Raw genomic sequence first — 17,912 nt, forward strand, 5'->3', positions numbered from 1 at the left:
ATAAATTTAAACAAAAGGGTCACCATTCTTGGTAATGTATGTCTAGCACAATGATTTAAACTCCACTGACTTCAACGGAATGACTCCTGCAATACACTGGCAAGGCGGCGGGGGAGATTGATTCCTGTACTCTTTGCAGTGAGTTTCATACATAATGCACTGTTTTGCCTGTGATATGTTGGGGAAAATACAGTGTTATAAACAGGAAAGAATGTTGCAAATGCACCTGATTCAGTGATTTTAATACAGCATTTTTTACTGGTCCTGTACACACACACACACACACACTTGCTTGTACCTGATTTAGAACTTTCTGCAGATATGGTGTTCCCATCCGGTCTGCCATATGCCTGTAAGCTGGATGGGAAAGGAAGAATTTCCTTTCTGCCAGCATGGCTGCCTTAATATCCTTCTTCCCATCAATGTCTTTCTGACTTCTGTTTACAACTCCAATATACCCTAAAACGAGATCAAAACAACTCTGTAAGTCAATGCTGTTATTCCTCACAGTGCAGTGTACATGCTAGCTTGGCTTAGCGTATGTGGGCACACCTTCCATGGAAGTCACTAATTCAAATTCAGTGATGACTGAAATGGTGGTGTAAGTTAAATATTGGGGGTAAGATGGTCAGAAAGCAGGTTTAAATGGGGAGAAAATATCACTTGCACTGATTTGGCATTCCAAGGGAATAAGAGGAGGATGTGGCAGAAGGGTAACAAACAGGATAAGAAAATAGGAGGTCTTGATATTGACTTTCCTGTCTTCTGGTCTGATCCCTCTCTGGCTGGTTTGTTTTCTGGGGTGTTGAGAAAAGAAAAAAGGGGACTGATCTACCTGGTGAAACTGGGTTAGATTTCAATATTACTTTTGTATTATTTTAATGGTGGAAATGAACATGTCTCTCTAGCTCTATAAACGATCATCTGAAAAGCTTTTGGAAAGGGGCAGAGCTTAGACTGCAATGACATTATCAAAGATCCAGCGGCTGCTTCCAGACTGCATCAAGGCACTCCCACACATTGCGAGGAACAACAGACATTGTCACAGAAAAGGAAATTTGCAGGTAACTTACACTCATATTTCTCATTACACCTCATCCAGCCTGTTCTGAGGTCTTAGTTGATTTTCCCCCCCCCTCCATTGTGTATTTTGGGCACTATCTCCTCTTACATTTATTTTTTCACAGCTTAGCGGGATGATAAAGGCTATGAGCACAATCTCTACTGTAATCTGAAGGTCAGCCGCAGAGATTTTCTAACCGAGCACTCCATTAAAACCAATCTTCTGTTAATTTACCAAATGTCTACCTTCCTCATCACCACTTTGCTACAGAAGCAATTGGTACATGGGAGTTTAATATTCTTACCTCTACGAAGAGGGAGCAACTTGTTCTCCAGAATCTCTGTTGCATCAGTTCCTTCATCCATCAAATCCAGTTTTGTGATTACACCAATGGTTCTCAGGCCTGCATCACCAAACCCCCCCACACACACACAAAATAGTGAAATATCATTTATGATGCGGAAAACCAATCAATTAAACCTTACTCTCTGGTACTGAGTTTACTTGGTAGGGAAGAACTGAGTATTTTCTCACTATTCCAATGGCTCTGCAATGGAGTTTAATGCAAGAGAACTGCATCTTTAATCTGTCATTTTAATTTTTATTTATTTATTTTTTAATTAAAAAAAATAAAAAATAAAAAACCACCTGTCCATTCCAGACCCAGGGGCAGGGTGGGAGCAGGGAGCCAAGTCAGTGTCCATCCACCACCCACATGCACAGAGCCAACAGCTGATAAATGAGATAGCAGAAGTCGGTTTGGGCGTACTGACCATACGCAGAGCCAGGTACAGGAATCAGTTAAGGTGTGCCAGATAGCGAGGCAGGGAGCTTGCATGCTAGCACTGACTGCTAGCACTATAGTTCCGACTGTGGTAACAGAGCCTTTCCCATTAGGCCATCAAGCCCCTCTTGGACTCCACACCCACTTTTTTGTTTTTTAAATTTGCATTACTCACTCTCAAGGTAATGTAGTCATAGCCCCACCAGGCAAAAGATGAACATGGCTCTCTTGAGCCTGTCAGCACTTCTTTTGAATTGGTGGGGAGTGGGGGCCTCTTGCAGTAATACAGAATGCTCCCAGCTCTACCAAGTCAGACTCTTGAATTCTAATCCACCAGATGGCAGCACATTGTTATTACAGTGGCTCTCAACCTTCCAGACTACTGTATCCCTTTCAGGGGTTTAATTTCTCTGGTGTACCCCCAAGTTTCACCTCATTTAAAAACTACTTGCTTACAAAAACAGACATAAAAATACAAAAAAGTGTCACAGCACTGAAAAACTGCTTCCATTCTCATTTTTACCATATAATTCTAAAATCTATTGGAATATAAATATTGTACTTGCATTTCAGTGTATAGTATATAGAGCAGTATAAACAAGTCATTATCTGTATGAAATTTTAGTTTGTACTGACTTCGCTAATGTTTTTTATGTAGCCTGTTGTAAAACTAGGCAAATATCTAGAGGAGTTGATGTACCCCCTTGTTGAACTCTGAGTACCCCCAGGGGTATTTGTACCCCTGGTTGAGAACCACTGTGTTATTACATTGCCAAGACAAATTGCATTTACTCCTGCTGTATGTGTTGATTCATTACATAGTCACATCAGTAAGCAAGGCATGCCAAGAAAACAAACATCCTTCTAACATTTATAGTACAGTAGCACCCAGGCACCCCAATCAGCATCAAGGCCCCATGGTACAAGATGCAATACAGACCCCCTCGGCTGGCAGAGGCCCTGTCACAAGAATTTCCAATTAGGTATATTTCATACTTCACTCAAATTACCATACACTGGTTATTTTTAGACTTCAGTTGATAATACAATTTACTGAATTATGCTGCATGCGCAGAATTCCTATTCTTCTTCAGATGTTGAAATCAGTACAAAATTTTTAGTTATGAGTAATGAGTTTTCTTGCACTGTTAAATGCATGATTCACCACAGTAAACTACAAGATATATTTTAATCAATGGTATCTGAGAGCAGGAAAGGTTTACATCCACTCACACTTACCTTGAGGGTCTACTTCTTTAGCTAACTTCAATGCATCTGAGTTGGCAAGATCAGTGTTGGCTGGAGTCACCGCCAGAATCAGACAGTTTTCACGAGAAATGAACTGCATAATCATGTCTCTGATCTGTTGCTCTATATCTGGAGGTTGATCCCCTACTGGCACTTTAGTGATTCCAGGCAAATCAACAAGGGTCAGGCTTAGCACTAAAGAGAAAGAGCATAAGACCAAAAGGCTTGTTGTTAACACTTTACACACCTAAAGAGAATAAAAAGATGATCCAAGTCTGAAGTTCTAGGGGGGAGCCATAATTCAAATACTGTAGATGTATCAATTTTCAAAGGCTTTTGAACATTATTTTATAAGCACACACAACTAGAGCTGTGCCAAGATTGGCAATTCCATGTCACAGAAGATTTCAACATTATGAAATCTGGTTTTGTTCCAGTTTGGAACTGCTTGTCACAACCTACAAATTACATTGTTTGGCATAATCACCTTCCAATTATATATCTGTAAGATCATAATTAAACATTAAAGGCAGAATTTTCAAAGAGTTGTGCCCATGTTGGCACATAGGACTGGAAGGGACCTCAAGAGGTCATCTAGTCCAGTCCCCCGCACTCATGGCAGGACTAAGTATTATCTAGACCATCCCTGACAGGTGTTTGTCTAACCAGCTCCTAAAAATCTCCAATGATGGATACTCCACAACCTCCTGAGGCAATTTATTCTAGTGCTTAACTACCCTGAAAGTTAGGAAATTTTTCCTAATGGCCAACCTAAACCACCCTTGCCGCAATTTAAGCCCATTACTTCTTGTCCTATTTTCAGAGGTTAACAAGAACATTTTTCCTCCCGCCTCCTTGTAACAACCTTTTATGTACTTGAAAACTGTTATGTCCCCTCTACAAACTAAACAACCCCATTTTTTTTTTCAAATCTTCCCTCATAGGTCATGTTTTTGAGACCTTTAATCATTTTTATTTCTCTCCTCTGGACTTTCCAGAATTTGTCCACATCTTTCCTGAAAGGTGGCACCCAGAACTGGCCACAATACTCCAGTTAAGGCCTAATCAGTGTGGAGTAGATCGGAAGAATTACTTCTTGTGTCTTGCTTACAAATTCCTGCTAATACATCCCAGACTGATGTTTGCTTTTTTTGCAACAGTGTTACACTGTTCACTCATATTTAACTTGTGATCCAGTATGACCCCCACAGGGCCTGATCCCTTTCTGCAGTACTCCTTCCTAGGCAGTCATTTTCCATTTTGTATATGTGCAACTGATTAGGATTTTAGGGCAAGTAAAACTTGTTTTTCTCCCATTTATCCATCGTGTGCCAATATCAATAGAGACCATGGAACATTCCCATCTTACCTATCAATTAGGTCAGGTGGCAGTCCATCTGAAAGATGAATTTTCACATACAGTCCTCATCTGATCATCCTCCAAGCAGGCTTCTCAGCTGCCAGCTTCCCAAACTGAAAATCCAGGGCTAATCTAAATGGTACACCAAGCTCTAGCTATTTTTCTGAGTTCCTTCGCAGCTGGAGCATCCTGAGCACGTGTTTATACTGGAGGAGTCCCACAATAGAAAACATTTAGCAGGTATGAAAAAATTGTTTTATTGTGAGATGTCTGTCGCTGGTACAGACCACGAATCTAACTAGCAGTGCCCCGCAACTACCAGAGCGCCAAGCAAAGGTGGGAGGGGAGGGAGACAAGATCCAGCCTAGCTTCTAAAAGCTTACACTGACTCTCCTTGAGAAAAGCAGCTCTTGGATTTCTGAGGCAGAACTGACCGAAGCACCAACTGATAGAAAGCTTTGCTGGCTGATGGGTTGGGATCCAGGCAGTGGTGCTTAAGGAATGTGTTGATGGCACAACAGGTGATGGCTCTAAAGAGCTTACAATGGAATTTTCTCCTTGGCTGGCCCAAGATGGAGGCCACTGTTCTAGTAGAGAGATTCTGAAGTTTTAGCAATGAGGAAACTGGCCGAGGAGCAAGTTGGAGGCTGGACTGGACTTAGTGGAAGAGGAAATACTTGGAAGCTTTCTCCTTTAGAAAGCTTGTGATAAAGATTACTGAGAAAGTTTACAGGTAAAAAGTTGTAATAGATTCATACTCTTGTATTTTGTGCCTCCAGCATGAGTCAGGATGAGCCATCACTGAAGAGCTTTAAGGGCTGCCGATTCCTTACATAGCGAAAGGCAGAACTTCCTGTCCCCATCCAGTGGGCTCAGCTGCCCATCATGGCTCTAACTTCCACTTTCTTTTTCACATAAATGGCAAAAGCACTAACCAACACCAACATGCACGTCCAACTGTATGAGAAGTGCAGAGTATTTCTCAGACATTTGGGCAGTTAGGATCAAGAAGCATCCATGTCTATCTTTTTTCTTTATGACTACCCATTTTAGGAGCAGAGGTGAGATGGCAGAGGCTGTTTCCCAAATCCAGAAGACTGCAAAAATAAAAGACCTTAAAACAAGACTTTTAGACATCCGTACCTGTGAAGCAGGTGATTAGAGATAGGAGTGGACAGATTTATTGACAGTCATGTCTAGGAAGCGAGTCACTCAAACACTTTTGTGATTTCCCATTCTCCCAGGTGTATTTTAGCCCTGCTTAATCAGTATGCCTAAAGGAAGAGTAAGTCTGAAACAAGCAGAGCTTTTAAAGATCCCGGGTTTTTCCTCAGCCCACTTGAACAGAAGTGTGAGTACCTTAAGGAAGGCCAATACATTCCTCTCCTGTCCCGCCTCCCCCCCCAAAGGTTCAGCTAAGAAACCCCTGCAGTGTGGCCCAATCAGATGAGCATGCATCAATGCCACGATATTTGCAGGAGCTGGAATTCTGTCATAGCTAATCTGACCACTCACAGGGGCAGGAAATTATCAGAGTGAGAAGATGTGTGTGTGGCAGAGAAAAAGAAAGAGAGACGGCATACTCATATTTTGATCCTACTACACACCCCTCCCATAGGATCAACTTGGAGACAGTGAGCTCACCAGCTGCTGGGAGCCAGAAAATGGGGATGGGAGAGTTGGCCCACTGGATTACCCCATTGGAAAGACACCAAAACTCCAGGCAGAAGATCCCATAGGAACACAAGAGATACCATACTGGGTCAGACTAGGGTCCATCTTGCCCAACAGAGGCATGTACCAGACTTTCAGGGGGTGCATACAGAACAGGGTGATTACAGAGTGATCACAGAGTAATCCACCCGTCTTCCACTCCTTGCTTCTGGTAGTCAGAGGTTTAGGGTCACCCAGAGTATGGGGTTGCATCCCTAATCATCTTGGCTAGTAGCCATTGATTGATCTATCCTCCATGTACTTATCCAGTTCTTTTTTTAACCCAGTTATACTTTTGGCCATCACGATATCCCATGACATTGAGTTGCACAGGATAGCTGTGTGAAAAATTACTTCCTCTTGTGAGTATTAAACCTGCTGCCTATTAATTTCATTCCCTCAACCTCTCCTCGTAAGTCATGTGCCCCAGCCCCCTAATAATTTTTGTTGCCCTCCGCTGGACTCTCTCCAATTTGTCCACATCCTTTCTGTAGTGGGAGGACCAAAACTGACGCAATACTCCAGATGTGGCCTCACCAGTGCCGAATAGAGGGGAATAATCACTTCCCTTGATCTGCTGGCAATGCTCGTACTAATGCAGCCCAATATGCCGTTAGCCTTCTTGGCAACAAGCGCACACTGCTGACTCATATCCAGCTTCTCATCCACTGTAATCCTCAGGTCCTTTTCTACACAACTGTTGCTTAGCCAGTCAGTCCCCAGCCTGTAGCAGTGCATGGGATTCTTCCATCCTAAATACAGGACTCTGCACTTGTCCTTGTTGAACCTCATCAGATTCCCTTTGGCCCAATCCTCCAATTTATCTAGGTTACTCTGGACCCCATCCCTACCCTCCAGAATATCTACCTCTCCCCCCAGTTTAGTGTAATCTGCGAACTTGCTGAGGGTGCAATCTATCCCATCCTCCAGATCATTAATAAAGATGTTGAACAAAACCAGCCCCAGGACCAACCCTTGGGGCACTCCGCTTGATACCAGCTGCCAACTAGACATCGAGCCATTGATCACTACCCGTTGAGCCCGACAATCTAGCCAGCTTTCTATCCACCTTATAGTCCATTCATCCAATCCATACTTTAACTTGCTGGCAGAATACTGTGGGAGACCATATCAAAAGCTTTGCTAAAGTCAAGATATATCACGTCCACTGCTTTTCCCCATATCCACAGAGCCAGTTATCTCATCATAGAAGGCAATCAGGTTGGTCAGGCATGACTTGCCCTTAGTGAATCCAAGTTGTCTCTTTTCTAAGATGAACAGCCCTAACCTTTGTAGTCCCTCCTTATATGGAAGCTGTTCCACATCTATGATCATCTTTGTTGCCCTTCTCTGAACCTTTTCCAGTTCCACTATATCCTTTTTGAGATTGGACTACCAGAATTGGACACAATATTCAAGGCCTAGGCATACCATGTATTTATATAGTGGCACTATGATATTCTCGATCCTATTTTCTATCTATTTCCTAACACTTTCTAGAATACTGTTAGCCTACTTGACTGCTGCAGTGCATTTAGCAGAAGTTTTCAAAGAACTATCCACAGTGACTCCAAGATCTGTTCCTTGGGTGGTAACAGCCAACTTTCTTCTTGCTCAGATTGCTCTTCTAGATATCCAAAGAATCAGCTTGTTCCACTGGGGAGCTATGAATCATGGTCACGCAGTTGAGCCTGGCTCCCACAGGCTATGGCAGGCCCACACAAGACTGAAGCAAGGTCCAGGACCACAAGTACAGAACGAACCCACTATGGAAGACTGAAAAGATAGATTATAGATAAAGCACCTTCTTCTTATCCTCCCCTACTTCTATTATTTTGCTCTTCAGTTCATGATCAAGATGATATGGATTGATGAAGACAGAAAAAATGGCACCTCAGCAAACAGCATACGTTGTTTTAATGTGCAAAAGAGAAAACAACTGGGGAATCATATTTTCTCCCGATTGGTTGCCAGCTACCCGACACATGAGAAGTTAATGCTATATGGTCTATATTGGTGGCAACCATGCCACATAGAGCAGCTTGACACACCCCCACTGATGAGAATATTAAAACAAGAGCAGTATCTGCTGTAACAACAAGTTCCTACGATGCCTAAGTTTATCAAAACTTGAGTAGATCAAAGGCATTGTCTTGGGACATCCAAGTGACATTTTCAACAACTACAAATTTATAATGGAGCTAAATACTTAACATTTACAAAAGTGCTTCGGGATCTCCGGATCAAAAAGTTAAAAAATACAAAATTCTGTTAAAAGGTAGATGAGAGTTTATCTGGAGATCATATGATTATTATTTTAAAAATGCAGACTCAATTTTGCACTTCATCATCTCATATAGAACTGACCTATCTAGGTTAATGGAGAAGAAATACAACAATATTTTTTCACTAGTTATTCTGAAATACCAAAGCAGGGATGCATATCCCAAAAGCAACATAGGCAGAGTTGTCAGCTTTCATAAACTCCTTATATTCTAGTATATCTAAACATGTGATATCTAACAAATTAAGAATTAGCTGAAACTGAAGCAGTTTCATCAGATTACTCAAAACTTTTATAAAAACTTATCTGTGTATTGCCTTAGGATACGTGTCTACCTCATGCAGTTTGTAATACCATTACAGGATGTAGCTTTCATGCTATAGTGGAAACTTCAGTGCGTCTGTGGGTATGGCTTCATGTCCAAATTAGCCTGTCTGAAAACTGGGTTGCATATGATGATCATCTGAAGTCCAGTTTTCTTCAATGAGGATTAAAATGGTTTAGTCCTCTCTGCACTGTTAACTGTTTTCTATGCCAGTTGATGACAATCCACTGTCTACAATACGTCACTTTCCTCGCATAGACAGGGTTGAAAGTTCAGGAAAGGGAGTAATCTAACAAAAGGAAGCCTTTTCAGAACACATACTGTTACATGAATTATACACCCTCAAAACTTTCATTCAAAGTCAATTTTAGCAATAGTGTCTCTCTGGAATTTTTTGGTCAAGCAATGAGAACAAACAGAATATATAATATTAGTTACATGAATACAGAGTAGAATGACTTTACCTACCATGTGGGGAATACACTCTTAAATTAATAGGAATTGAAGAAATGCCTTTATTCAGTCCGGTCACTCTGTCTGTTTCTGCTTCAATTTCTTGACGAACTTCATCAAAATCTGTAAACTTCCTCCCTTTGCAGTGTAGGAACTCAGCATATTCTGTAACAAACATCAATAGCCTCTTTACATATCACAAAAGATTTCGAAGATTACAAGACACATCCTTTGTGTTCTCTAGACAGTCTTCTAGAAAAGCATGTTGAAGTCATTGAGGATCACAGGAAAAAAGTTAGGTGGGTGATCAAACAGTGTAGGCAGGGTTCCTACAGATGAAAATAGCCCAGAATGGAAAGGTTTGCTTAAAAAGCAAACAAACAAAAAGGTTTACTGGATGCAATTCATTACTTTTATCTTTGGCACCTGATATTCTGGAATAACAGCATAAAGAAGGGATTGACTAAATATAATTTAAATTAACAGAATAAGGAGCAGATTGTGAAAAAATAAAAAAACTTGCTAGGGACTCAAATACAGAGCAATTGAGACTACAGTAGCTGGATTGAGAACTATGATTACTGGAACGCAACATGAATCAGTACTAAAGTCTGTTTCTTGAATCTTCCCTAAGTCATTTGCTCACTAATAAATGTTATTGGCTCAGCTGTACAAAGAAATTAAACAAATTTTTTTTTGCATCAATAGCAATAGTTAACTGACTGAAAAACAAAAGAAAAAAAACCTCTTCCCCCTAAACTTTTGTAATCCCTCTGATTTGAAAAAGTGTGTATGTTGGGGGGCTAAGATAGGGGAAAATGAAATTAATTCCCTAATTTAGGGTGTATAAAAATGCTGCAACATAATTCCACAGCAAATTTTTTTGTTTGTTGATCATCTAGCTAAAACCTTCTGGTTTGCCTTTGACAATTTAAATAACTCCAATGTAACTTCCATTCTTTTTTAGAACTGGCTGTACAAGAACAAGTGGATTTATTTCATATAGTATCACAGCTGATCAATCAGATTTGTAAATTCTTCAAGCTTGTAAAGTATTTGGTCCCAAAAAATGGAGGGCTGCTCTTTAAGGATGAAAGTAAGTTATGTGACAGACCCCAGTGGGGTACAGGAGTCTGGTAGAGGGCAAATATACTGGTCACTGGATGAGTAGTTTTCTGTTCCCTGAGTGACAAGAGCAGGGGCTGCACTAGAGTAATCAGGAACCTGCTAGAACCAGTTAAGGCAGGCAGGCTAATTAGGACACCTGGGTTTTAAAAGGAGCTCACTTCAGTTTGTGGTGTGAGTGTGAGGAGCTGGGAGCAAGAGGCACAAGGAGCTGAGAGTGAGAGGGTTAGGGTGTGCTGCTGGAGGACTGAGGAGCACAAGTATTATCAGACACCATGAGGAAGGTCCTGTGGTGAGAATAAGGAAGGTGTTTGGAGGAGACCATGGAAAAGAAGCCCAGAGAGTTGTAGCTATCATGCAGCTGTTACAGGAGGCACTATAGACAGCTGCAGTCCACAGGGCTCTGGGCTGGAACCTGGAGTAGAGGGTGGGCCCGGGTTCCCTCCAAACCACCCAATTGACCTGTACTGTGGGTTCTTCCAGAGGGGAAGGTCTCTGGGCTGTTCTCCAACCCACATGGTGAATCTCTGAGGCAAGAAAATCCGCTAATAGGCGCAGGACGCACCAAGATAGAGGAGGAACTTTGTCACACTGGTGTCAGAAGTGGGATCTTCGGGTGCACAGCCCGGTGGAAGAAAGAGGGTGATTTTTTTTTAAAAAAGGGGGAGGTTTGTTTTTTTTTTTTTCTCACCACAATGGATGACAGTGCGGGCACTGATACAAGCTACGGCGGCCCAGCAGGAGGCTACCTATGTCCAGGCAGCCGCCCAACAGGAGGCAGTGCGGCTGCAGCAAGAGACTAATCGCCTGCTGATGGACCAGGCTGCTCAATACCGAGCTATGTTGCGGGAACTGGTAAACCAGGTAAAGTCCCTTACAGAGCTGAATCACGGCCATGATGGGACGCGGCTCATATGGGCCAGCCACTGGCTGCAGAAAATGACATGGGAGGATGACGTAGAGGCATACCTTCTGGCCTTTGAGAGGACAGCCCTGCAGGAAGCCTGGCCTCGAGATCAGTGGTCTGGCATCCTTGCCCCATTCCTGTGTGGGGAGGCCTGAAGAGGCTGCGGCAGACTACCCCCAGCTGAAAGCAGAGATCCTGGCCAGATCTGGGGTAACGACAGCAGTGCGGGCCCAGCAGTATCACGGTTGGAGGTACCAGGAAGACAAAACCCCGTAGTCCCAATTGTATGACCTCATCCCTCTCACACGAAAGTGGTTGCAAACAGAGTCCCGGAGTCCAGAAGAGATACTAGCGGTTCTGGTCATTGACCAATACATGAGGGGACTACCACCAGACCTTCGTGCCTGGGTAAGCCAGAACGAACCCTCTACCTATGACGAGGTTGTCGTCCTGGTAGGGAGGTGAAGGACAGCAAGGGAGCTGACCCGACCAATTAAGGAAGAGGCACCCCGGGTTAAACTAGCAGCACCAAGCCCTAAAGTTCAGGTGACTGGGCCACCAGGAGGGCCCAGGTGGAAAAAGAGAGAGGCTGAAGGCCCATCAGAGGCCACAAAGAGTCACAGCACTGAGGGAGATGAGGATCATGATGTTAGACTGCCCAAACCAAGAGACCGGGGAACACCTAGGGCTCCATACAGATGTTATGCCTGCGGGGAGTGGGGACACATAGCTGCACAGTGTCCCAATGCTGAGGAGCCTATGCAAAGTAACCTGGGGAACTGGGCAGATCCATGTTCCCTAATCCACCTTGTGGGGGTCTCACTAACCCTACATATGTATACCAGACCAGTGAAACTAAATGGGGTAGGGACCACGGCACTGGTTGATTCGGGGAGTGCTATCACGCTTATCTCAGGGAAGCTCGTGAAACGTAGTCAGCTGCTGCAGGCTAAACGTACGGGGATAACATGTGTCCATGGGACAGTTAGTTACTACCCCACCATCCCAGTAAAAATCGAGATCCAAGGGAACACTACTGAGGTAGCAGCAGGTGTAGTCCCTAAACTCCCATACCTGGTGCTCATAGGGAGGGACTTCCCAGGGTTTCGAAACTTACTCCCAGTAGGGGGATTGGAGAAAGATGGGGATCCTAAAATTGGTGAGGCATCCACAGCAGACTGTCAACCCCCAATCTTCTCTGAAATATCCCCAGATTTGTTCTCCACTCCCAGACAGGGTAGAAAGACAAAAAAGGCAGCTAAGGCCTTGGGAACCTGAATACTGACCCAAAGCTAGAGGGTCGCTCTTGTAGGTAGGCGGACCCGCGCAGCTGAAAAGGAGGCCACGCAGGAGGGAGAAACACCTGAGTCTGACCCCCACCCTAATGCTTCTGTACCAGTAGAGGCAACAGAGACTGGGCCCCTAGATCTTGGGCAGATTAGCCCCAGGAGAGGAAATTTTGGATGGGACCAGGCAGAAGACCCAAGGTATGACAACATTAGGAAGGAGGTGACTGAAATAGATGGGGTCCCCATGGAAGGGAAAACCCAGGGACCAGGACCCTACTTCATAATGAATTAGGATCTCTTATACCGGGTTGCACCAGTACAGGGGCAGAAGGTACAGCAGATCCTAGTACCTCAAAAACACCAGAACGCTGTATTAAGTTTTGCTCATAGTCATCTTTTTGGGGGGCAGTTGGCAGTAGAGAAGACCCTGGCACAAGTCCTGCGACGGTTCTTCTGGCCTGGAGTACATGAAGAAGTGCGGAGGTACTGTGCCTCCTGCCCGGAGTGTCAGCTGCACAGTCCCCGTCCCCACTTGAGGGCACCTTTAGTACCCCTTCCCATCATAGAGGTCCCCTTTGAGCGAATAGCCATGGACCTAGTGGGACCCCTGGAGAAGACGGCTCGGGGCCGCCAATATATACTTGTTGTTTTGGACTATGCTACTCGCTACCCAGAAGCCGTCCCGCTGCGGAACACAGCCTCTAAAACTATAGCCAAAGAGCTGGTGGGGATCTTTGCCTGAATGGGGCTACCGAAGGAGATATTAACTGACCAAGGAACCCCATTTATGTCAAAGCTAATGAAGGACCTCTGTACGCTGCTCCATATACATACCCTGAGAACTTCGGTCTACCATCCGCAGACTGATGGGTTGGTAGAAAGGTTTAACCAAACCCTCAAGGCTATGATAAGGAAGGTGGTAAGTTGGGCCGGGAAGGATTGGGACACCCTACTACCCTACCTTATGTTCGCTATCCGGGAGGTACCTCAGGCCTCAACTGGGTTTTCCCCCTTCGAGTTATTATACAGGCGTCACCCCCGTGGCATACTAGATATCGCCAAAGAGATCTGGGAAGAGGAACCCAATGAGGGGAAGAAATATAATAGAGCATGTAATACAGATGCGAGACCAGATAGCCCGGGTTACCCCTATTGTATGGGAACATTTGGAGAAGGCAGAGGAGGCCCAGCGAACCCATTACAATCGCCAGGCAAAAGTGCGACAGTTCCAACCAGGGGATCGGATTATGGTGTTGGTACCACGGCAGAAAGCAAGCTTCTGGCCCAATGGCAGGGGCCCTATGAGGTGGTTGAACCCATGGGGGAAGTAACCTACAAGGTGCGGCAGCCAGGACGCAGAAAACAAGAACAGATTTATCACGTTAACCTTCTGAAACCCTGGCATGCACAAGAGGCATGCACAACGGTCCAAAAAGACCTAACCCAGGAAAACAAGCCTTCCAAACAGGTGAGAGTGTCTCCCAATTTAACACCAGACCAGAAGAATGAGGTGTCTGAGATGATCTTCCGGAACCAAGATGTGTTCTCGACAAAACCGGGTCGAGCAACCGAGACATATCACCACATCGTCATGAACCCTGGGGCCAGAGTAACAATGAGGCCCTATCGGGTGCCAGCGGCAAAAAGGGAGGAAATAAAAACAGAAGTAAAAAAAAAAATGATCATCAAAGAATCCCACAGTCAGTAGTCCAGCCCAATCGTGCTGGTGCCCAAATCTGATGGCACCACAAGATTTTGCAACAACTTTTGGCGACTAAACAAAGTATCCCAGTTCGATGTGTACCCCATACCTCGCACAGATGAGCTAGTGGACCGTCTGGGTAATGCCCGGTACTTGACTACTCTAGACTTAACAAAGGGGTACTGGCAGATTCCCCTTGAAGACGCAAAGAAAAGACTGCACTCTCTACACCAAAGGGTCTTTTTCTTTTCTTTTACTGTCCTCCCTTTTGGACTACATGGGGCCCCAGCTACCTTCCAGTGCCTCATGGACAAGCTATTATGCCTGCATAACAGTTATGCTGCAGCCTACTTGGATGATGTGGTCATTCATACCCCAGACTGGGAAACCCACCTGGAGAAGATGGAGGCAGTCCTCAATACCTTCAGGCAAGCTGGCCTTACAGCAAACCCTGCCAAGTGCACTGTAGGGTTTACAGAGGCCAAATATCTTGGCTACATTGTGGGAAAAGGTCTGGTAAAACCCCAAGTGAAGAAGTTAGAGGCCATCCAAAATTGGCCCCGACCAAGTTGCAAGAAACAAGTCCAGGCGTTCCTAGGTGTGGTGGGGTATTACAAACGATTTATCCCCCACTTTGATACAAGGGCAAGTCCCCTGACAGACCTAGTGAAAGCCCATGGACCTGATCTGGTGAGATGGTCTGACGCAGCAGAGGAAGCATTCACAGACCTACAGACTGCCCTCTGCAGTAACCCCGTACTGATAGCCCCTAATTTCACCAAGGAGTTTATCCTGCAGACAGATGCATCGGAAGTAGGGTTGGGGGCCGTTCTATCACAGATGGTCGGGGAGGAGGAACACCCAGTTCTATACCTCAGTCGGAAACTCCTTCCAAGGGAACAAAAATATGCAGTGGTGGAGAGATAATGCCTCGGTGTAAAATGGGCCATGGAAACATTGCGCTACTACCTGCTCGGGCACAGATTTGTCCTCGTGATCGACCATGCCCCTCTTCAATGGATGCAGCGGAACAAGGAGAAGAACACAAGGATGACTAGATGGTTCTTATCCCTCCAACCTTTCCAGTTCCGGGTGCAACACAGAGCAGGGAACTGTCATGTCAACGCCAATGGCTTGTCACGTGTGCACTATCTGGCGTCCCAAGCTGCACCACCCCTTGGCGTCATCCAGTGACCAGTATATTTGCCCTCTACCAGACTCCTGTACCCCACTGGTCTGGGTCTGTCACAGATCCCTCCCCCCTGCTCAACGCCATTTTTTTCAGGAAAAGATTTCAAAATTGAAAGAACTAGCACTGATGTACGGCCTGCTTAATCTATCAGTGACTGATACAGCGGATGCTAAAAGAAGCTTCCCTTTGTTCCACTTGACTCTTAGTAACACAGCACCCCTATCTGCAAAATTTAAAACCTCTGCAATTACTATATTGCAAATTGGATGAAATGTAGTGTGCTTAATTAGGTTAGTAATTGTTGCCATGAGACTTGAACTAGTAACACATGCTCCCTCTAATTCTAAAGAAATATGCTTAAATGAGGTATGTAACGTGTAGTGTGTATGAAGTGTTATAGACTAAATAGGTTTACAGAATAAAAATTGCGTTGAACAAGTGGTGCTTTGTTTATGAACCTTCCATCCAGTCCTTTGACTATGTCTGGCAGCAAAGCAGACAGACTGCTTGCACGAGTTTCTCCATAAACACAGAATCAAATGTAATCTTGACAAAGATGTGCATTAAGGACATAGCAAAAACTATTACAATTAGAAAACAATTCTTTAAATCTTTTGCAGAAGTAACTGCCAAACAGGAACTAGTCATCAAGTAAAGATGATTCAGTTCAAAAACAGACGAGAAAATTGTTTGTCATGTAGGGTGACCAGACAGCAACTGTGAAAAATTGGGACAGGGGGTGGAGGGTAATAGGAGCCTATATTAAAAAGAAAGGCCCAAAAATAGGGACTGTCCCTATAAAATCGGGACATCTGGTCCCCCTATTGTCATGTCTTTCACGCTGTCCCTTACTCTCTGTAACAGCAAGATCACAGAAGACTAAGGTGAAAAATCTCTCCAAGTCCAGTCCCCCTTGCATATTTAAAGTATAGTCCCCAGAAAGAGGACATATTGGATATTAATCTGATAATAGGTAATTTGTTTAGAATGACCCTTTCTAATGTCTAATTTTCATACACATTTGTTTTATGAAGTCAAGGGTATGTTGAGAGGGAGAGAATACATTCGAAAGTCAGGGGGGAAAAGCAAAAATATAAAAAAACCTCTCTTTGCACTGAGAACAAATATAAAGCTACCTAATTATTTGAGACGAACACATATTTAAAGCCAACTCTGCACTTTAAATATAACAGAAAACTGACAAAAGAATTCCACCACATTTCACCAATTTTGGGGATATTCTCCCCAACCATAAATGACTTGATAACAGATGACTGTCAGATTTGATTGGACAGAAAATTATGCAAACTGGTAAAATAAAATAACATGTTTCCAAACAGTCCCTCTTATTTGGTCTCTCACAGTTCCCGTTTCTACACCCATTCTGAGGTTTATGACACTGAGCATGCTGATATTCTGCTGCTAATAAGCACTAATAGAGATTTATGTTTTCTAAGCATTATAAGAATAGGGCAATTTTATTCCCACCTATAAATTGTCTTATAAAATAAATCCATCAGTTTAGGAGGTTTGAAACTGCTGGGCTAGGAATGTCCACTGCATCTCGCAAAGGTAGTCAATGTCGACAAAGCAGCAAAAATGAACATAGATACGTGCATGGAATTAAGTGGCAGATCACAACTCTTATTAAACTTTAACACAAAGGAGGGATACTACCCACCCATTACCCCTATTCTCCCATACTAGGCATTTAACTGGTTCCAGTTTGGGGGTTGCAGCGCTCCTCATACAAGTCGTAACTGGTGCTAGGGTTTATAGGGCTCCTTATCATATAACCCATAACCCGGGGTAGGCTCTGCTCAGCCTTTCCCACCAGAAATCAGCTCTCAGTCCTAGCACCCTCCCCTACCTCCTTCCCACAAGAGGGACAGAGGTTGCAGCAGGGTGGGAACCTTGACCCACGATGGCCACAAAACCTGACCTCGGCCTGCGAAGCGCAAAGGTCTCACCCTACCACACGAGTCCAAGGCCCATCACCAAAATCCCAGGTCTTTTACCTCTGGGAACCGTTCATTTCATTCTCTTAACCACACTGGAAACCAGCCACAGGGGGTACCAGCAACTAGCTTGGTCACTCCCCCCTACCCAGCCACATTGCCCGTTATCACAATTCCTGCCCCGTCCATTCCCTTACATCCTGTAGCCACATGTCAGCACCTCCATCTGACAAATGTACACCGTCATCTCTGAAAACTACCAATCGGTGGTAACAGATGTTGCTATGCTGTATCGCTGACCACCACCCCCCGTGTCCAGGAATACCTTGGTGACCCTCTCAAGTCACTTTTTGTCTAGTCCTGTCAATGCAGGCTGGGTCTGCAGCTCCCCAACAGACCCGCCTTGCAAGCATTGCTCTCCTCACCTCCAGCCATGATTGCCCAATTAAGCTAACATCCCTCTGGATTCTGTCCCTTGAGTTAAGTCCTACAGTGGTGCCAAGATCATT

The 17,912-nt window shown here is 44.3% G+C and overlaps 1 protein-coding gene across 6 annotated transcripts in view; it reads right to left on the reverse strand.

Moving 5' to 3' along the window:
- DNM3 (dynamin 3) overlaps nucleotides 1-17,912 on the reverse strand; it is a 325,491-nt gene that overhangs the window by 236,862 nt on the left and 70,717 nt on the right. For all 6 annotated transcript variants that reach the window (XM_034778298.1, XM_034778297.1, XM_034778295.1 and 3 more), the window contains exons 3-6: nucleotides 9,246-9,395; nucleotides 3,087-3,290; nucleotides 1,368-1,466; nucleotides 299-459 (exon numbers count right to left, since the gene is read on the reverse strand). In XM_034778298.1, the coding sequence (XP_034634189.1) occupies nucleotides 299-459; nucleotides 1,368-1,466; nucleotides 3,087-3,290; nucleotides 9,246-9,395 (614 nt within the window). The remainder of the gene's footprint in view (nucleotides 1-298; nucleotides 460-1,367; nucleotides 1,467-3,086; nucleotides 3,291-9,245; nucleotides 9,396-17,912) is intronic.

The sequence above is a fragment of the Trachemys scripta genome, chromosome 8, assembly GCF_013100865.1.
Source record: "Trachemys scripta elegans isolate TJP31775 chromosome 8, CAS_Tse_1.0, whole genome shotgun sequence".
NCBI classification, from domain to species: domain Eukaryota; kingdom Metazoa; phylum Chordata; order Testudines; family Emydidae; genus Trachemys; species Trachemys scripta.